Source organism: Chrysochloris asiatica, unplaced genomic scaffold, assembly GCF_000296735.1.
Source record: "Chrysochloris asiatica unplaced genomic scaffold, ChrAsi1.0 scaffold00299, whole genome shotgun sequence".
NCBI classification, from domain to species: domain Eukaryota; kingdom Metazoa; phylum Chordata; class Mammalia; order Afrosoricida; family Chrysochloridae; genus Chrysochloris; species Chrysochloris asiatica.
The window spans coordinates 1,645,631-1,667,972 of NW_006408817.1; the positions used below are offsets into that span (position 1 = coordinate 1,645,631).

A 22,342-nucleotide genomic window follows, 5' to 3' on the forward strand; every position below is an offset into this window, starting at 1 on the left:
ACACCTTTTCTCTTACTCTAGCTCCTATTGCTTCTTTTTTCTTGTTTGTTCTTTGTCCTTCACTCCATCATCTTTTCCACTGTTACTTCACCTTTACCTCCTTTTGTGAGTCTTCATTATCACTATTAATATTGACTAATCTGTGATGTGTTTACCTTGAAAACATATACTATTTACTTTCTGCATTTGTATTAGTAATAACTGAAGATGAAGTCAACATAATGATTCAGTTTAAGGCTCTGGAGTTAGGATCCAAATTTGGCTTCACCACTTAAAATGTTGCCTGACTTTGGGCCTTCCTTTTATTGCCTGTAAATTGGAGGCAATGCTTCCTATTTCAAGGGGCCCTGGTTGCCAAGTGGATTAAGCATTTGGACTACCAATCACAAGGTCAGCTGCTCTGAGAACAATCTCAAACCTTTATATAGGGTCACTCTGAGTTGGAATCCACTCGGTGGCAGTAGGTGGGCGGGGTGTTTCCCATCTCAAAGTATGTTTCTTAGTGTTACAAAGAAAGCAAGTAGAGCATTCAGAAGAATGTCTGGTATGCATCAACAATTATTAACTCTTTAAAAAATGTTTATCATAGGGTATTGTAGTAATCATGCAGTTTCCTTTATTGATGAATCAGTTAAGTAAGGTGATTTGGTGGATGAACTATTGGGGCAAGAAATAAAGGCACCTAGACGCTATGTTTTTAAGTGTCAGATCAGTTCCAATTCATAGTGACCCTATGTAGGGTTTCCAAGGAAAGACTGGTGAGTTTGAATTGCTAAGCAGTTCAAAGGTGCTATGGCTATGGGGTGCCTGAAATACAGGGATTTGTGTGTGTGTGTGTGTGTGTGTGTGTGTGTGTGTGTAAGAGAGAGAGAGAGAGATGAAGTGATCTTGTGGCAAACTGGGCCTAGAAGACCTTTGGAGAAAGCAAACAATCCTCAATGAACACTGTCTTGAGGGGCAAGAAAGTTATTTGTTGAGATTGTACACTGGATCAGGCCAGGTCAGGGAGGAGACCAAGGAGAGGGAAGGTGGGAACACGAGGTGGGCACCTTGGGGCACGGCTGAAAGCTTTTGGAAGCACAACATTAGTTCTAGTGGAAAAGGCCAAGAGAGGATGCCACAAGCCTAGGGAAGCAAGGAAGCTTCACGGGCTCAGACCATGTTAGTTAATATTTGTTTTTCTTTGGTTTGGATGCCAAGCAGTTTCCTGAGCTGGGGCCCAAGTCGCAGGGAGATAATTGGGGCATCCACGCCATTCACGAGAGGTTCCACTTCTTCAGGGGTAAAGCCCTCGGAGGAACGCCTGCGCCAGGCAAGCAGGGCGGAGGCTCCTACCCCTGGCCCCTGCGCTTCCCCTGTACAAGCCTACCGCTCCTCCTCCACTTCGTGCACCTTGCGCTCCACCTTGCGCTCCAGCCAGGCGGGAGGCGCCGCGGGACGTTTCCGTCTAGTCTTTTCCTCCTCCCTCTGCACTGACTCCATCCTCCTCCCCGCCCCCTGCTCGGAGTCTGGCCCAGGCTGGGAGGGAACAGGCCCGAGACTGCATCATTCCGCACAGGCTGCAGCAGGGCCAGAGGGAGCAGGTGGAGAGAGCGAGCGAGACGCGAGCCGGAGCGCACCAGTCGGAAAGGGGAGACTGCAGTGACGCTGTCCGGGAGACATGGCGGCCGGGCGCCTCTGAATAAGCAGAATCCGGAGCCCCCTGGCCGCCCCTGGCCATGCCTCACGGCTGCTGACCGCACGCAGGGGCCAGCCCAGAGGACACATGCGGCAGCAGCTGCCGCCTCGCCCCTAATTCTCTCCTCTGCATTCTCCATGTTGTATTTCTTGTCAGTTTCTCTGGCTGTGTAGCTGCTGCTGGCGGCAGAGGAGCAGGCAGAACATTGCTCCTCTCATTTATCCACCACACTTTTTCTTTTCCATTTTTAACCCCCTCGCGCGTTTTCCTTTTCCCTTCTTCCGCCTGCTTTATTTACTTTCCACCCACCCACCCCTGTCATCTCCTCCCTGCCACCTTCCACCGGGGCTATGGCCGCAGAAGAGGTATTGCAGACTGTGGACCATTATAAGACTGAGATTGAGAGGCTGACCAAGGAACTCACAGAGACAACTCACGAGAAGATCCAGGCTGCCGAGTACGGGCTGGTGGTGCTCGAAGAGAAGCTGACCCTCAAACAACAGTATGACGAGCTGGAAGCTGAGTACGACAGCCTTAAACAGGAGCTGGAACAGCTGAAAGAGGTGAGTTGCCTGTCACCTCTTGCTTCCTCGGACCCAGTCCACTCCCATCTCCATCCCCAGCTCTTCATTTATAAGGAAGTCGGGAAGGATGTAATTGAAAGGACTGTTTCTTCATCTTAGAGTTCTTTGTTGATAAGAGAAAATTGAAAGAGCCCATTGTTTTTCCCCCAAGAGAAAAATTGCTCAGGAAATAAATGTATAAGCTAGAATTTGGGAGGCAATGGTTGTGGGGGAGGGAGCTACTTAACAATCTTCAAGTATTGGTACTCTAAAACGACAGTAGACTGGGTTGGAATGTATAAATCAAACTTACAAAACTGTTATTGGAAGCTCAGGTTTTAGGGGCAGCCCCATATGCACAAAGGTAACTGGGGGGCGGAGATAGGCTTGTGGCCTGAGGAGTCACAGTTGGAGGAGATAGGATTATGGTACCTCTTCTTCAACAGAATGTAACCACTCTTAGATTCTAGAGGGAGCTGTTATTAGTACTCCTTGGCAATCCCGTATGACAAAGGCTGGGAAATTTTCACTCTCCTTGGCTGTGGTGATTTTTGTCATCAGCTACGGGAGAAAAACAACTCTTCTGGGGTGATGACTGCTGCCTTGATTTCACCTCAGAGAGAGATTGGGCCATGCTCAACCTTATGAGGTCACCCTGATCAGGGAAAATTGAACTCACCTACAAATCATCTGAAAGAATGCTGTAAATGAAACACCTGCCTACCTGGGTAGCTTTGCATTTCAAACAAGGGTCTCTGGTTGAAATAATTGTATTTAAAAAAATCAGAATCTCATAACTGGGCTATGCTATGCATAACACTTGTTCTCATCTTTTAAATGTCTTGGCTTCTTTTAATGGCTGTTTAATGTACTGGAAGAAAATAATGAACATGCTTTGATTTCCTAGTATACACTCTTAGGAATTTATACGTTGCTTAAAGAAGTCTGTTTGTTTTATCTGATTCCTGAGGCACTATGGGTAGCAGTTAACCAGTTATAACATTTAAATGTACAAACTGCTGTCTGTGTGACAAGTCTTTATTTTTAGGTGCATATTGGCATTTTAAATGTTAATTCTCATTTGATATAAAATTGTTAAAAATAATTCTCTAACGTACTCAAGGAATATTTGTTTTTCTGTAGTAAAGTGGGTCTTGTTTTGTGTTGTTACAGTTAAAAAGATGTTATCTGATCAACCTGCCTTTTTATTTTAGTACATTATATAATAAGCATTTATACTTTCAGACATTCCTTATTTTTATTCTGATGTCTAAATGCCAAAAAAAATAAATGTAGTACATTTGACTGTAAGACCCTCAACTAGAAATCTCATTTTTGTGTATCAGACTGTAAAATTCTAATTCATGGATTTTTGTTTTTGTTTTTCCTTTTACCAATTCTCTACTCTTAACAAAAGCTGGACTAGAGTCTATTGTCCAACATAGATTAGGTTTTAGGCTAGTATGTGTCAATTTAGTGATGTTAGACTGTGTGAAGTAGGAAACAGGATAATGATTGTAATTCTCAGAGAATGTTTTGATGTTGTCTACACCTATCAACACTGCTTTGTCAAGACAGGGAAGTACAAACCAGACAGTGTTAAACCATTAGCACCTTGATAAACGAGGTAATTTTAATTTAATGAAATGCCATGTAACTATTAACTGACCTTCCCTCTTGATTTAAACAATCTTTTTAGGTATGTTCGTGTGTCATTGCCCTTACCCTGCATGAATGTATTTATCTTTTTCCTTATTAGACTATGAGCTCCTAAGGCAAAGAATATATCAATTTATTTTGCACCCAAAGTCCTTAACACAAAACCTAACACACAGAAGGCATGCAATAAAAATTTCACAAACCAATACATTTGTACAGGAAGAAGATAAACATTACTGGATATTCAGAAGTCAGTATTGGTTAGTGTCAGATAACGACTAAGAAAATTAGAAGTGTTTAGTTTTAAAAATCTATTTGTATTGGTTTCATAAATTGTGACGAGAAAAAATATCTTGTAGGAGTAAGTAACAGTGGTTTCTAAATACAGAACAATGCAAATGCCAATTACAATTTGCTTTTCTATGAAAATCTGAAGCATATTTTGTTTTATATAGCTAGAAGTTAATAAACATTTATAAGGATTATTTTTATCAAATGGTACTTGCTCACATCTGTATTTTGAGTTGCATTTAACATTGGTATAATTCAATTTAAAAATTTTAATGAACAGGCTCAAACAACTGTGGTGCTGTTGGTTAAGCACCCAACAACTAATTGCAAGGTTGTACTTCAAACCCACCATCTGCTCCTGGGAAACTGTATGCAAAGGGTCACTATGAGTCAGAATCAACTCAGCTGCACTTAACAGAAAAAAAAAATACTGAACAGGTTCAGACAATTATATAAAAATGTATTTTTAGGATAATAAAATCGATATCTGTTAGTGAGACTTGTTATTTTTATCCTGTAAACATGCTGTAGACTTTAGTTGAGCATATTATTTAAGTATGCAAAATCAGTCTTAAGTAATGTTTCCTATCTGAAAAATAAACCCAAAATAATTGTGCAAACTGAGATATGCCAATGATGACATATAGAAGCCATTTTTGAACAACAGGGTGATGAGTGATTTGGTTTTCCAAAAGGAAGTTTTTTGTTCATTTTCACAGATAGTAAACAATATTGTTGCTTTATATATTTAAGCCAGGTATGAAATAAATCTTTGGCTTATTTTCAGTCTCTTTGAACAAGTATGCTTAGTTTAAAAATAATTGGACCAGGTTTTGGAACTGTCAACAGAAAATGATTGTACTGAGCCCAAGTTGGATATAGGTAATTTGCTGTGTAGCGACATTCTTTATGGGTTTTGTTTTCGGTATCAGCACCCTCCTCCCCAGGCTAAGAACTGCTGTTAACAGTCCTGCAAGTGAACAACAACATTGCCTGAAGACATACAGAATCAATGCGATGAATTCATTAATATTTTTTTGCTAGTTATTTCTTCCCTCCACTGATTGCTTTTTGGTCTGAACCCATTTAAGGCTTTGCCCTCTACCTAGTTGCATGACAGCTGTAATTCTGTTCACAAAAGGATACTTGAAAGAAATGAGCCTGAAAAAAGGGTGAGTTTTCCTTTTCAAAATACTTTGCACAGCTGGACAAAGCAACATGTCCACTGGAATACTTGAACATAGTTTTGTGATTTCAAATGACCTAAGGGCACTCTGATCTGACCTGACTCATTGTATGTTTGAGATGTGTGTAAATTAGCACCATGCTTCTGTCATTTAGACCAAAATAGCATTTGAGGAGTCATCCTTTTAAAATAATTATAAAACTAAATATATACATATTTTTAAAACCTTAGATGTTACATTGTAGTTAAAAATATAGATGAAATTTAAAATGCAGTAAGGATTTTTAAAAAAACATTTATTTTGTTGTTGTTAAGAAGATACACAACAAAATGTACACTGATCCAACAGTTTCTACCTATGTGGTTCATTGACATTGATTAGATTCTTCTAGTTGTTCAACCATTTCCATCCTCCTTTTCTGAGTTGAGCCTCTGCCATTAACACAGATTCACTACCTCCTGAAATTCCTATCTCATTTTTCAAGTTTCGATTTGCTGTTGTCAATTTGATCCCATTGGATTTTTAAAAAGCATAATGCTCAAGGCAGACAGTTTTTTCTACTTAAACTAAAAATGCAGTACGGTAACCTCGAAATGAAATAATTTAGCATTACTGGTAACGTTTTAGGAAACAGATGTGTAGCAGCTTTAGAAAAGTTTTGCAGCTAGGTTACAGTAGACTCTGGACTAGGAATCTTCAATTCATCTTCTTGCTCATTTTCTCAACCCTGATGTCAGGACAGTCACCAGCTGCTGAAGAAGCACTTGATGGACACTCAGAAGCTTCTTATGGAGCCAGCTTTAAGCTTTTTCAGGGTTACTGTTAACCCAGTCAAGCAAGAAACATCTATAGCACTGTGGGATAAAGCACTGGACCTCAAGGTCACTTTGAACCACAAGGTCGGTGGTTCAAACTCACAAGTCGTTCCTTAGAAACCCTATATGGGGTCACTGTGAGTCGAAACTGACTCTATGGCACTTGTTGTTGTTAGGTGCCAAGGAGTCAGTACCGACTCATAGCAACCCTATGTACAACAGAATGAAACACTGCCTGGTCCTGGGCCAACATCACAGTTGTTGCCGTGCTTGAGCCCATTGATGTTGCCACTTTGCCATTCCATCTCTCTGGGGGTCTTCCTCATTTTCCTCTTCATTTTGAGTTGTGCCCCATCAGCAAATGAAGGTCCTGAGGGCTTTACTCCCAGGAGCTTTACTCCATTCGCATCATCATGGTCAACTCCACTTTGAGGAGGCAGCTCTTCCCCAGTCGCATTTTGAGTGCCTTTCAGCCTCAGGGACTCATTTTCCGGCACTATATCTGGCAGTGTTTCTCAGCTATCCATAAGATTTTCAGTGACTAAATATTCAGAAGTAGTTTGTGTCTCCTTCTTTCTAGTGGGTCTTTGTCTGTAAGCTCATCTGAAACCTGTCCACCATGGGTGACCCTGCTGGTATTTAAAATAGCTGTGGCATAGCTTTCAGAATCACAGCAACTCACAAGCCACCACAGTACAACAAAGTGACAGTCAAGTGGTGGCTATGGCACTTAACAACAACAAATACAATTTTGTGGGCTCCTGGACTGTGAGCCAGAAGTCAGCAGTTCAAACCCACTAGCTGCTCCTCAGAAATCTTATACAGGGTCGCTAGGAATTGGAATAGACTCTTAATAACAATACAGTTTTAGAGTCCTAGTGTGGTGCTGTAGGATAAGCACTAGACTGCTAATTTCAAGGTTGGTGGTTCAAACCCACCAGCTGCTCCTCGGAAGCTCTATTCATGGTTACTATGAGTTGGAATCAACTTGATGGCACATAACAACAACAATACACTTTTAAAGGCTGTCACATTAGGGATTCTCTGAAAGCCATTTAATTACCTGCATGCATCTTTAAATAGAGCTGTTTATTTTCCTTATACATTTAGAAAGATTTTTAACTTCATTTATATCTGTAAACTCGAAGTCATGGAATCATTTAGGAAAAGAAACCTGCCAGGTTCTGTTTCAGTTTATGAATAAACATCAAGAGAAAGTTAATACTTAACTTATTTTCTACCTAAGCTAGTATTTGGAGTCCTGGTATGGTGCTGTAGGCTAAGCACAGGACTGCAAGGTCAATTTGAACCACAAGGCCAGTGGTTCAAATTCACCAGCTGCTCCTCAGAAACCCTGTACAGCTAGTATATTTTAATTTCTCCCTTATTATTTTTAAAGAAGAAACAAATTTATATTATCAAATTGTTTTTTAAAATCTCAAATATATCAATATATACCTTCCAAAACTATTTACCAGAAACTTTAAGATAATTCGTTTCAATCAAATCTCTTTTTTTGACCCAAACTGCTTTAACTTATATCATCTGTTTATCTCAAGATATGATCACTGACAAAGTTAATTTCTCAAATGCTGATTTAGCTTACTTTTATCGTCTTCCTTAACATCCACAGGCTTTCCTGTGCCTGTATAGCAGCCATAATTGGAAGATTTTTTTCAGAATTTCAGATATTTTCAGATTTCTGCCCTGTTGTCTCCTTAAATACATTTGTGTTTTACTGACACTGTATTCCAAAATTTGAAAATATGATCATTCCTTACAGTTGATGGTAAAGGGCTTCCTTACTCATGAGATAATACCTACACTTATGGCTTTGAAAGAGATGCATGGTCTTAATATTAAATCATTTATTATGCTGAAGTCAAAAGTATGTGAAGTTAAGTGGCTGGGGATGAAATTGTGAAAGTGACAATGGCTGTCTGTATTCCATCTTGGGGATGAGGAAACACTTAAAGGAAATGAAAGAAAACAATGCACATTTGATACTTTACATATCCTCTCATTTAATTTTCAAAACAACTCCATGGATTACTGCCCAGTTTTACTGATAATAATAAACATATAAACAGTGAATTATAATGTAAATACTCCATTTAGGACTAGGTGGGTTGTATGCTTTCTTTCTAACTTTAGGACACTGTTTATACATAGTAGATATTTCTCAGACTATACAGAAGATGGACTCATGGTGTGGCGCTATATATAGGATAAGTACTGGACTGTGAACCACAAGGTCAACGGTTTAAACCCACCAGCTGCTTCTCAGAAACCCTATGCTAGGTTGCTATGAGTTGGACCCTACTCGACAGCACTTAACAACAACACACAGATGATAGATTGGGGGCCCTTCCCAAGGTTTCAAAGCTAATAAGTGGTGAAACCTAATTTAGGAAGAAACCACCTTCTTTTGACTGTACCTCATTTTGGCCAACACTAAGTAGCCTAGAAGCTCATTGTGATGGACGTTGAGGATGGGTGGGAGGATGGATGGGGCAGGAATTGGTGGTAGGGATAGAAAGGAGGGGACAAATCAAAGTCATTTAGGAGCTAATATAGAACAATGTTGGATGTCACTGGAGAGAAAGTGAGGAAGAGAATTGGGTCAAGAGTCTTAGAGAATATGGAAAGTGGTTCATTCATAAAAGTATTTGGGGAAAAAACAGTCATACAGGGTAAAGCTGATGTCCTGTTAACTGAGTTCTTTTCAGTCATGCTTTTATTTTGGGCTGGGGGTGGTGGTAGATGGGAGTAGTGCTTACATTGCATGATAAATTCAAAATTTCAATCTCAATTTAATCAAACAAACTTATGTGTATAGTTGGCTGACATTTTATGAAAACCTAATTTGCAAATTTTTGTATGTGGAACATGTAAACAATTGAAGTGTTTTCACCAGCTACGTTGATTGCATTCTGAATTAAGAAAGTTATAAATGAAAAAAACAACAACAAAAAAAAACATGAGCAAAGAAGCCAGGCTAGACACAATGGGGAGGAGAGGGCAGCTTCAGTAGAAAATTAGCCTTCACCAACTTGGGGTTTTTGGTGTTGTTAGGTGCCACTGACTCGTAGTGACCCTATGCACAACAAAACAAAACACTGCCCAGTCCTAGACCTACCTCACAACTGTTGCCATTCTCGAGCCCACCAATGCTGCCACATTGCCAATCCATCTCATTGGGAGTCTTCCTTTTTTTCTCTGACCCTCCACCTTACCAAACATACTATGCTTCTCCAGGGATTGGTCCCTCCTGACAATATGTCCGAAATATGAGAGACAAAATCTGGCCATCCTGGCCTCCAAGGAGCACTCTGGCTGCACTTCTTCCAACACAGATCTGTTGGTTTTTTTGGTAGCCCATGGTACTTCCAGTATTCTCCTTCAACACCATAACTCAAAAGCATCAATTCTTCTATGGTCTTCCTTATTCACTGTCCATCTTTTTCCTACATATGAGGTTATTGAAAATACCATGGCTTGGGTCAGGTGCACCTTAGTCCTCAAGCTGACATCTTTGCACTTCAACCCTTTAAAAAGGTCTTGTGCAGCAGATGTGCCTAATGCAATACATTGTTTGATTTCTTGACTGGTGCTTCCATTGAGTGTTGATAGTTGATCCAAGAAGAATGAAGTCCTTGACAACTTCAATCTTTTCTCCATTGGTAAGAATGTTGTTTATTGTTCCAATGGTAAGGATTTTTGTTTTCTTTACATTGAAATGCAATCCATACTGAATGCTGTGGTCTTTGATCTTTATCAGTAAGTATTTTAAGTCCTCTTCACTGTCAGCAAGCAAGCTTGTAGCATCTGCATATCACAGGTTGTTTATGACTCTTCCTCCAATCCTGATATCACGTTTTTCATTCTGAATTAACCTGAGGTTATAGGACCTGAAAGGAACGGCACTCACTCCCCAGTTGAAAATTTCATTTAAGCTTTTAATTTTAGGATTTTTTGGTCATAAGATTTGTCCTTTAAAAATGATAATTATGTCATTACAACAGTTTGTTCTAACTGCCATTGAGTCAATTCTGACACATAGTGACTCTGTATAAGACAGAGTAGAACTCCATAGAGTTTCCCACATTGTAAATCTTTACTGGAGTAGACAGACTCATCTTTCTCTTGCAGGCTGGCTGGTGGGTTTGAACCACTGAACTTGCAGTTAACAGTCCAACATTTAACCCACTTGGACTCCAGGGCTCTTCAGTTAAAGATAAAAACATGTACAAATTAATTGGTCTACCCTTCTTCTCGGGAGAAAGATGAGGCTTTCTACTCCCGTAAGGATTTACACCCTCGGAAACCCTGTACAGGGTCGCTATGGGTGGGAACGGACTCGACGGCACTTAACAACAACAACAACCCTTCTTCTCATCCTAGACCTAATGCTATTGTTAATAGTTTGATGAGTATTCTTGTTTATTTGTTTTAATTATCTTTAAACATATGCAGGGTTTTTAGAGCTTGTTTATTTGTTTTTGTAAAAATAGAATCCTGCCATGTATATTATTACTCTGCAGTCCTGCTTGTTTCTATTTGATAGTAGTACATCCTTTTACAAGGTTTGTCTTTCTAGGACAGGGCTGCAATTTTTAAGGTTTCAAGTGTGAAGAAAATGGGACTGATTAAGGAAGAGAGATTTAGGCCATGTGGTGACGTTGGGTGGAGCTGGAGAGTGGGGAAGTGTGTTTAACAACTTGGCTCAGGTTCAGCCCTGAGGATAGTTTGGATGGTAAGAGTGGAGGAGTCTAAGTCTGTGTAACAGAAAGCAATGGAATTGATTTGGTTGCCCAGAGGAGGTCTGGGTAATGATAAGGTGGGAAGTTTTGAGGTTGAATTATTAGAGGTGTTGACTCTTTGTCTTGTTGGCTGATAATGGAGATGCGTACATCAGCATAAAATGTGGCTGATTTCCATTGCCAGCAAGAGCAGGTCCTGCAGTATGATCACATCTTGTCCAGACTGGGTCTTGGTTAGATGATGCCAAGATACAGGCAGATGAGCCTTATTATTCCATCTTTGCCTCTGATAGTTGAGTTTGGATACTATAAATAACCTCAGGTTTAACACTTTGTGTTGGAGGTGGGGAAAAAGGGGTACAAGATAGGAAGATGTTTTGCAGAAGTGTTTTTACATATAATGTTAGAAGGGAATGTAAGAGTGACAATTGATACTGTCTCCTCCTAGGGTTTAATTACCTTGTCTATCAAATTAGGGGGTTGAAATAGATAATCTCTATGATTTTTACCAGGTCTGTATTTCTGTGAAGCTATTTTAGAACTACCTATGTTACTTATTTATCTTCCTGTCTTTATTTTTCTTTATTACTTTTACTTTCTTTTCTTAAAAAATATGGAATAATCTTGCTTACTTGCAGTCTTTTTTACCTCCTCATATCCACTGTGATTACTTAGTTCTAGCTGGGATACTCCATCTGTTTTTAACACTTGTATTCTGTTCCTTCATGATTTATTTTTTTTTATTGTTTACTAATTCATAACGCTCCCTTTCTCTGACTACCTGGCCCAAATTTGTCCCCTTTCTAGGTATACTTTACTTTTCTAATGACACTTTTAATTTGTGTGATTTTAAAAAAAGATCAAATATATTTAGATTCGCTTGATTTGTTCGTTATACAGTTGTATGTCAGAGATCACTGAGAGCCAGATTTTGAACATTATAGCAAACATATGAGATGAGTTCATCTTCCTTAGGAAGCAGTGAATTCTTTGTCACCAAAGAAGTTTAAGAAACTAACCACTTACTGAGATTACATTAGAGTTCAATTCTGAAAAGGAGTTTATATGAGGGAGAGTAAAAAATTATCCACACTGCAGCTATATAATTTATTTTCATGAACTTTTAGAAAAGACAAGTACATAATTTTCTCTCATAATATCCTTCCTTTTCAATACACTTTGTCCATCTGGCAACAAGCTTTCATATTCTCTTATTTAAAAATGTTTTAGGTTGAGTTGCAAGTCATGAATCCACCACTGTCTTCACTTCATCAGAGATGAATCTTCATCCTCGAAGGGCTACTTCAGGGGACCAAACAGGTGAAAGTCTAATGAAACAGTATCAGGACTAAAGGGAGGATATTTTAATACCTCAAAACAAAGTTTTTGCAGAGTCAACAGTGTGGGCAAGGTATGTGGGCATGCATCGTCATATAAGATCACAAAGCCCTTAGGTAGCAGTCTCTGCATTTAATCCCAAGTTTAGTCTTCTGCTGTTCAGTGAGCATCTCACTGTAATGAGCACTGTTGATTGCTGAACCTTTTTCCTGACAGTGTTCCAGTATTGGCCCTTGAGGATCCCAGAAAACCGTAAGCATCAATATTTCAGCAGATGGTTAACTTTTGATCTTCTTCTTGGTCAGCGGTTGAGTATGTTTCCATTCCATACTCTGCTGTTTACGCTCAGGCTTGTAGTGATGAATCCTTGTATTGTCACCAGTAATGAGTTTTTAAAGAAACTTTTACCTTCCTTTGAATACTGGTCCAAATTTTGTTTGGAGATGTCCAAACACTTCTGTTGTGCTCTTCCATGAGTTGTCTCAGTACCCATCTTGCACATACTTTTCGAAACCCAAGTCTGTTGTGGATTATTTCATCGAACCAGGGCTGTTTTGCAAATGATTTGTCACATAATCCCCTGTCACTCATCTATTTACAAAATCATTTCATGTGCCTGCTCAATGTTGTCATCAGTCATGGATGTGGACAGAAGTTTTAATATAACTGAAGTGCAGATATTTTTTGACTCATGTATATGGTATCTAAGTTCCCTTCCTATCTAGGAATGGTCTGCGTGATTTCATGTTTGCTTCTGTGTTTCCTTTCTTACCATTGGATTACAATGTTTTCAATGGTTCTGTGAAAAAAAAAAAAATCGCACAAAAATTTCCAACAGAAAAAAACCCTACTGCTATAAATGCACACTGCTGTAAATGCACATGTAGTCCTGATGTGGTGCTATGGGTTAAAGCACTGGACCACAAGGTCCGTGGTTCAAACTCACCAGCTGCTCCTTGGAAACCTATACAGGGTGTCACTATGAGTTGGAACCAACTTGACAGCACTTAGCAACAACAATAAATGCACACACAGAAAAACACACATAGAAAAAGTCTTGTATTTACAATATAATGAAGTGATCGACTCAGACATGGACCCAAACCTGAATCTTACTTTTTATACAAAAATTTTTCTATGTGCAGTTTTTCACATGGGCATTTTTCTTTGCATATTTATGACTTTTTTTGTGTGTTGTAATTTTCATGTGGGCTTTTTTCCTGTATACTTTTTTCTTGTTAGGCTTTTCAATATGGTCAAAGTGTTCTATATTAATGCTTGGCATTTTACAGTATTTAATGATCTCTAGTGTAGTGGTTTTGGAGTCCTGATGTGGCGCTGTGGCTTAATGTGCCAGACTGCAAGGTCGGTAGTTCAAGCTCACTAGCTGCTCCTCGGAAACCCTATACAGGGTCACTATGGGTCGGAACTGACTCGACGGCACTTAACAACAACAACAGCAGTGTTGTGGGTATGAATCGGACTGCGAACCTCAAAGTCAGCAGTTCGAAACTACCAGTTGTTCCACAGGAAAAAGATTAGGCTTTCTGCTCCCATAAAGATATACAGCCTCAGAAACCCTGTACAGGGTCGCTAGGAGTCGGAACCGACTCCACAGCATATAACCACCAACCACCAAACAGCAACAATTTGGAGTGCTTTCAAAGTGTATAAATTTTTGTGTAGTTTTTTTTTTTTTTTTTTTGCCTGATTTATGTTCTGCTTGTTTTTCAGAAGAAAACTTATAGATAATAAAGTTTAAATGAATGTATCTATAAATTTAGGAAGTTCCAGTGAAACTATTCATTTTGGAGCTGTGTGCTTGCATTGAGGAGGTTTAAAACGTTCATAATCTTCACTCTTCACACACATACACACACATAAGGGGGCTTGAAAAATTTTATTGAAAAGTTCTATTCCCTTTTAATTAAATTTATTTTTTTAATAAATTTTGAAGTCCTCTTGTTTCTATGTATACATATTGTTGTTGTTGTTGTTAAGTGCCGTCGAGTCGGTTCCGACCCATAGCGACCCTGTACAGGGTTTCCGAGGGTGTAAATCTTTACAGGAGTAGAAAGCCTCATCTTTCTCCCGCGGAGCGGCTGGTAGTTTCGAACCGCTGACCTTAAGGTTCGCAGCCCGATTCGTAACCACTACGCTACCAGAGCTCCTCATATACACATAATATCATATTTGATTATATATTTTATCATTAACAGTCCCATATTTTATAATCTTAGTTTTTTTTTTATAAAGTTACTGCTTTTGTTTTACATTGTTTATTACCTCTTGCTTGGTTTCATTTATTTATTCAGAAATTTTACTAAGTGGCTGCTATCTTAGAGTAGGAACCCTGGTGGCACAGTGAGTAAGCATTTGGCTTCTAACTGCAACCTACCAGCTGCTTCGTGGGAGAAAGATGAGACAGTCTGCTTCCTTAAAGACTTATAGCCTTGGAAATCTTACTAGACAGTCCTCCTCTGTCCTGTATGGCTGCTCTGAGTGTCAGAATTGACTCTACAGCAATGTGCTAACTATGTTAGACTTTGTACCACTTGCTGAGGATGCAGACAAAATGGCGCTCCAGAGTGAAAAGACCTGTATTTCACTGGTGGGATGGTGTATTTGTGTGTAGGTAGGTTTCAAAGATGTGGGGAGAATGGGAGAACATAGTCAACAAACATGTAGAAAATACAAAAAAGACTACTTCAGATCTGAGAAGTACCATAAGTGAAGAGATAAAGATTGGTTGGGGAAAGAATGAGGAAGGGCCTCTCCAATGAAGTGCTATTTGAGCCAAACCATGGATGATGAGAAGACACGGTTATGTGGAGACATGGGAAGTAATTTTTATTCAGAGGGATGTGTGCAAAGATCTTGGTTGCCCTGAAAAATAACTATATTTGAAAATTTACTATTTTGTCAAGAAGTGTATTGCCCTTAGAGTTTTCTAGTAAGTTACTGGTTTTCTATATTGAAAGTGTTTGAGCAGAGCTTCAGTGACTGGTCTTTTAGAAGAGGTAAATTGGAACAAGTGACTTTCAATACAGTCTGTATGGTAGAACCTGCTGTCTGGATCCCACTCTCAGACAGTTAAACCTGAGATGGAGCCCTGGCTTCAGTATTTAATCCACCTCTCCTCTTTGTGGAGTCTCTGAATGGAGCCTATCATTGAATGCGGGCTACTAACAGGCTGGAGATTTAAACTTACCCAGAGACCTTTTGTAAGAAAGTCCTACGGATCTGCTTCCAAATGGTCACAGCCATAAAAACTGTGGAGTATAGTTCTACTCTGAAACATAATCAGTTAACTTCATAGGTTTAGTCAGGCTGATAAACTTCTCTCCTAGATGCTTCTAATTCTAGGAGTAAATGACTCTAGAGGTATACAAGTGTTTGATAAACTGGGAAGTTGTGAGCTAATACAGAAATCCTAAATGCAGTCTTTTTTCTTCTTTATTTTCTGGAAATGAATACACTCACCAATCTTCCAGAAAACCAACAGGTATTATAAAAAAGTTAACTATGTTAAGCAGAGATGTTTATTAAATTAGACTGCATTTCATTTGTAATTCTCAAGGTTGTTGTTTAAAAAGTGTCTTTTAAAAATTGTTTCCTTTGTTCATTTTGTTTGGTTTATTTTGTTTGAAGTTGTATATGCCAACTTCACAAGTTTGTAAATAGAGTAATAAAAAAAAAGAATTGCTTGATGGATTGTTCTTTGTTTTCTGGAATTAGTTTTCATTGTTCTTTTGGCTGTTTACAAGTATCATTTCAAGGAAAAAGCTACTCTAAAATGCAATATTTAGCTATTATGCTTCTATAAATGTAGAATTGAAAACAAGGAACCTGTGTTCATTCATGGGCAATACACAAATAATGACAGCAATCTCCTTAAGAATGTTTTGTTGCAGTTTGGTGTGGGTCTGTAATAGAAAGTTCAGAATGATGTGTCTTTGTTTTTCTCCAGCATACTGCAGACTAATGTAGAATCAAATGCCACGACTTAAGAGCCCTTAGCCATCAAGTTTTGAGATTTATATTGTAACATGCATGTGCCTTGTTGCTAAGCCTCAGTGGTGGCCATTTTCTAGATGGTTTTAAGAGATGTTTTTTGAAGTTGACCTCTGGGTGGGTGAGAGAACTAGCTAGAGACAGGATGAAGAGTTTAGTCTTGTCCGTTATTCTTTTTGTTGATCTGGGGATACTGTCATCTTGCCAATTGTCACTTTGGCATGCACACATTTTTTAAAAATCACAATCTGGCTTGCTTTCTGCTAATGCTGGTGTGTGTTCTGATCTTTTAAACTCAAAATGTAAAGAAAACATAATTAAGCAGGAAAATCAACCATTAGAGTAAAACAACAACAACAAGAGCAAAACAGTATTTATGTACTTCCAAACTAATTGTAAATAGCTTTGGAAGTATTGATTTCTTTGGATTATTTGGAAAAAAAACTTAATACAGGTTCCTAATTAAAGTTGAGTGACTTTTGAGCTGGAAGCTTGCTTGTAGAGTGGGGTGCCTCTAGATCCATAAGTAGGGGAGCTGGTTTTGCTGACCCATGGAACTAGAGCCGAGGTGCCTTCAGGCTGAGACTTATGGTTGAGTGGTGTGTCCTGCGGCCATTTATCAGCAGCTGACTGAAACAACTGTGCCCTGAGAATTTTCTACTCCTGTATTGTAACCTGGTAACTTCCCTAAAACCCCCTTAATTGTATTATACTGTCTGAGTTCTGTGTGGCTATTGCAATGAATTATTGAACCCAGTTGAGTAGAGAAGGTTGTGGGAGGAATCTTTGGCACCACATTTTTGAAGTGAGTGCCATTCTTGTTGGGGTTAGAGAGTAACTCACTGTAGTTTTGATTTCACTGTGGGTTAAGTATTGGGCTGCTGACCATTCGGTTAGTGGTTCCAACCCACCAGCCACTCCATGAGAGAAAGATGAGACTTACTGCTCCCATGAAAATTGACAGCTTTGGAAGCCCCACAGAGTGGTTCTACTCTCTCCTACAGGGTCGCCATGAGTCACAATGGACTCAAAGTAGGTTTTGATAGCTAATGATTGTAAGCATTTCTTCATGTGTTTGTTAGCTGCCTAAATATCTTCTCTGGTGAAGTATTTGTTCATATCCTTTGGCCACTTTTAAATTGGATTGTCTTTTTGTTGTTGAGGTATCAAAGTTTTTTAATAAATTTTATGAGATGAAACCCTTGTAAGATATGTCATAGCCCCCATTCCCCCCCCTCCCCCCAGTCTATAGGTTCTCTTTTGTAGAATCTCTGGATGTTGTTGTTAAGTGTCATTGAGTTAGTTCCAACTCATTGCTATGACCCTGTATAGGGTTTCCAAGGGGCAGCTGATAGATTTGAACTGCCAACCTTGTAGTTAGTTGTCCAGCTTATTCTACAGTACCACACCAGGACTCTATAATCTTTTGATAGGCATAAATGCTTAATAATTAGGAAGTCCCATTTATCTAGTCCATCTTCTGCTGTTTGTGCATTTTCAGTTATGTTTGGCACTCTATTTATACCATATATTTGGATCCCAAGCTTTGTTCCCCCCCCCTTTTTTTTTTTCTTTCATGATCTTTATAGGTTGTTTATTTATCTCTTTTATCCATTTTGAATTAGTTTGAGTGTATGGTGTGAGGTTTGGGTCCCATTTTATTTTCCTACAGATAGACTTATAATTCTGTCAGCACCTTTTGTTAAAAGAGACTGTCTCTTGCCCATTTAATTGACTATGGCCCTTTGTTGATGATCACTTGTTTATAGGTGGATCGATTTACATCTGGAGTCTCAATTTTGTTCCATTGGTGTGTATATGTGTCATTGTACCTGTACCAGGCTGTTTTGAAAATCTTGGTGGCTATATAGTTAATAAGTTCTGAGATCTAGTTGTGTGAAGCCTCCTACTTTGTTCCTCAATTTGCTCTACTTATTTAAGGTTTCTTTCATTTTCATATAATGTTGGTGATTAGTTTTCCCATCTCATTTAAAGATGTGGTTGGAATTTGGAACTGGTTTGCATCATATCTATAGATTGTTTTGGGTAGTATTGACATTTTTATAATGTTAAATCTTATTCATGAAAATAGTGTATTTTTACATTTATCACTTTTAGTTTCTTGCAGTAGTGTTTTGTAGTTTTCTTTTTTATGTCTCTGGTTATATTTATTTTATTTTTGGGGGTTTACTGTAAATGGCATTGTTTTCCTGATTTCCTTTTCGAAGTTCTCTTTGTTGGTGTAGAGGAATCCTATATATTTTTGTGTGTTTATCTTGTATCCTGGTACTTTGCTGAAACCTTTTATTACTTTGAAGTAGCTTTCTTGTGGGATCGTTGAGATTTTTATGTACAGAATCACATCATCTATGAATAGGGATAGTTTTACTTCTTTCTTACCAATTTGAATGCCCTTTATTTCCTTTTCTTGCGTTATTGTTTTAGTTAGGACTTCTTGTACAATGCTGAATAACAGCAATGATGATTGTTGTTGTTAAGTGCCATTGAGTTTGTTTTGACTCATAGCAACACCATATAAGGTTTCCAAGGATCAGCTTGTGGGTTTGAACAACCAACTTTATAGTTAGAAGTCTCGTGCTTATTATACAGCACCACACCAGGAGTGCAAAGAGCAATGATAAAGGACATCTTTGTCTGGTTCTGTTCTCAAGGGGAATATTTTCAGTTTCTCCCTGCTGAGAATAATTTTGGCTGTTTATTTGTTTTTTTAAATAAATGCTCTTTACTATGTTGAGGAATTTCCCTGTTTTGCTGAGAATCTTTATCAGGATTGAGTTTTGGATTTATCGAATACCTTTTCTTTGTTGATTGATGATCATATGATTATTTTGTTTTATTTGTGTGGTGGATTATGTTGGTTGATTTTCTAATGTTGAATCATGCTTGTATACTGGTATGAATCCTACTTGTTTGTGATGTATTTTCTTTCTAACTTTTTATTGTGAATTTAGTGGCAGTTTATATAGCAGATCATCAACTTTGTATTCATCAAATCATACATTTCATTTCATCTCAATGACTGCAGTCCCTCCATCATGATGTAGTATTTTTTTTCTTTCTTTTTGATATGCTGTTTGCGTTCTATAAATCTTATGGAGAATTTTTGTGTTTGGTGGCACAGAGGGCTAAGCATTGGGCTGCTAATGTTGGTGGTTTGAATCTGTCATGGTTGAAGTGTTGTCCCTGAATTGTGTTGCTGTCTTTCCAAAGAATTGGGAAGGTGTAACACCCCAAGCAAAAGAAATTAGAAAGACAAGAGGCTTAGGGAAATGAAAGGTTTATTAGCATAGACACACGCTTACAAAGACATAAGAATGGGCATTGACCTTGTGAAAGAAGAAGAGAGGGAGCCCCAATACAATTTGGCTTCTTCTGTATATAGTCCTTTGTCAAGGGAGTAGACTGTACTCCTGGTTCAAGTGCCCAAGTAGCCAATCAGGGAGTTTGTCCACATATGGTTTCCTTGACTCTTGTTTTTCAGGTTTCAACTTATTATTAACTAACTATTTCTTCTTATAAACAGTCCTGGTGTGCTGCTGTGGGGTAATGCGCCAGATTGCAAAAGCTGTTTGAACTGCAAGGTCGGTGGTTCAAGCTCACCAGCTGACACTCACCAGGTTTCCTTGGAAACCCTCTACAGGATCACTATGGGTCAGAACTGACTGGATGGCACTTTACTTCCCCACCCTTCTTATCCAAAATTCCTCATTGCTGAGGTCAGCTTGTTTCCTGTTGAGACAAGCCATACCTAGAGTGATTTGAGACCCTTTTCTAACCCTATTCTAACTCCCTAACAAACCCACCCTCTGATCTGTGGGAGAATGATCAGACAGTCTCTCTCCATAACAATTTACAACCTTGGAAACCCTATGAAGCTGTTCTACTCTTTCCCATAACCTTGCTGTGAGTTGGAAATGATTCAATGCCAGAGGGTTTTTGGATCCATTAGGGATGTTGGTCTATAACTTTCTTATCTAGTGGTATCTTTGAAAGTCTGGCTTTGGTATCAGGGTTATGTTGGCTTTAAGGAATGAATTCGGGAGTGTTCCTCCCTTTTCTATGTTCTGAAATAGTTTAGCACCATTGGTGTGAACTCTTCTCTGAGTGTTGGGTAGAATATCCAGTGAAGCTTCCCTTGGCAGGGCTTTTTGGTTGTTGGGAGGTTTTTAAAAACTTTAATCCTTTTTTTTTTTTTTTGCTATGGGTCTGTTTAATTTTACTACCTCAGTGTATATGTTATTGTTGCTTTGTGCCATAGAGTCCGTAAGTTTGAACTGCTGATTTCATGGTTCCAACCAATCTTTCAGTCTGGCGCATTAATGTCGCTGTGGGTTAATGCGCCAGACTGCAAAGCCGTTTGAACTACAAGGTTGGTGGTTCAAGCTCACCAGTCACTCCTTGGAAACCCTATACAGGGTTGCTATGGGTTGGAACCGACAGGATGGCACTTAACAACAACAACAACCATACCAGGACTCCTAAATTCCAATCAACTAGACTATATATAAATAACACAGTTTTATTTCTACTATATTTTTAATCAATAGCATAATAACATAAAATTTAAAATCTTAATGGAAAAATCTCGCATGAATTATTGCCTAAGAAAGACTTTTTAAAATCAATTGACATTATTTTTGTTATTGTAAAAAATATATTATGAAAACTACCCTTTTATTTAAAAAAATTATCATTATATGATTTATGCTCAGATAAGTTTAAACTAGTAACTTAATTTTTTTATTATATACTTTTAGTGAAAATATGTACAGCAAAACATGCTCCCATTCAGTAATATCTACACATAATGTTTGGTGACGTTGATTACATCCTTCACATTATGTCAACATTCTGCTTATTGCCATCTAGTTGTTTCACTCCATTAACATAATCTTACTGCTCCTCAAACTTGTCATCAATGCCATATTAGTTATCTACTGCTGCTGTAACCGAAATGCCACAAATGAGTGACTTCAACAAACACAATTATTTCCTTGGTTGTTGATGTTAAATGCTGTTGAGTTGGTTCCGACTCATAGTGATCCTGTATAGGGTTTTCGAGGAGTAGCTGGTGAGTTTGAACTGCTGACCTTAACGTACAAGCTGACCTTGCAGTTGAGCGTTTATCTTACAGTGCCACACCAGGAGTCTTCACAGTTAGAAGGACTGGAATTCTAAGTAGATGTCAGGGTGCTGGCTCTGGGGGGAGGCTTTCTCTCTCTGTCTGCTCTAGAGGAAGGTCCTTGTTACTTGGTGATCTTCATGTGACTTGGCATCTGTCTCCCAGGCTCCCCTCCTCCTTCCCCTAATCTGTACTTGCTTGTTTCTTTGCTTGCTCAATGTGCTCTTTTTATTACTCAAAAGAGTTTAAGAAATACCCTACGGTAATGCTTGTTAACCCAACAATGAAAACCTGTTCCCAAATGGGATTATAAATGCAGGTATGAGGATTTATGACACGTATTTTGGAGGCTGGTTAGTGGTTATGTGCCATGGAGTTGGTTCCGACTCATAGAGACGCTGTACAGGGTTTCCGAGGCTGTAAATCTTTACGGGAGCAGAAAGCCTCATCTTTCTCCCCCAGAACAGCTGGTAGATTCGAACTGCTGACCTTGTGGTTGGTTCACAGCCTGATTCGTAACCACTATGCTACCAGAGCTCCTCTTATTTTGGAGGTGGAGGACACAATTCAATACATATTTTATAGTTACTTAGAATAACTGTTGGTTATTTAGTCTCATGTAGAAAGATAATTTTTTAGAAGATCACAGTATTCAAGGTGACATGCTTTCCTGTATAAGCTAAACTGCTACTTAGTTTGAAGGTGACTTTAGGGGTTAGTTTTAGTTGAGAATTTTAAGAATAGCTCTGGGCTATAGTCTAAAGGACTCCTTCAGTCTCAGTTGTTGTTATGTGCCATGGAGTCGCTTCCAACTCATAGCGACCCTGTGCAGGGTTTCCGAGGCTGTAAATCTTTATGGGAGCAGAAAGCCACATCTTTTTGCCGCAGAGC

General features: G+C 38.8%; 1 protein-coding gene across 3 annotated transcripts in view; it reads left to right on the forward strand.

Annotated features, from left to right (window-relative positions):
- Positions 1–1,948: 1,948 nt before the first annotated feature.
- Positions 1,949–22,342, forward strand: part of BICD1 (bicaudal D homolog 1 (Drosophila)) — a 333,025-nt gene continuing 312,631 nt past the window's right edge. For 2 of the 3 annotated variants that reach the window (XM_006874753.1, XM_006874754.1), the window contains exon 1: positions 1,949–2,241. In XM_006874753.1, the coding sequence (XP_006874815.1) occupies positions 2,029–2,241 (213 nt within the window). In that variant the 5' untranslated portion in view covers positions 1,949–2,028. The remainder of the gene's footprint in view (positions 2,242–22,342) is intronic. The other variant, XM_006874755.1, reaches the window with a different exon arrangement.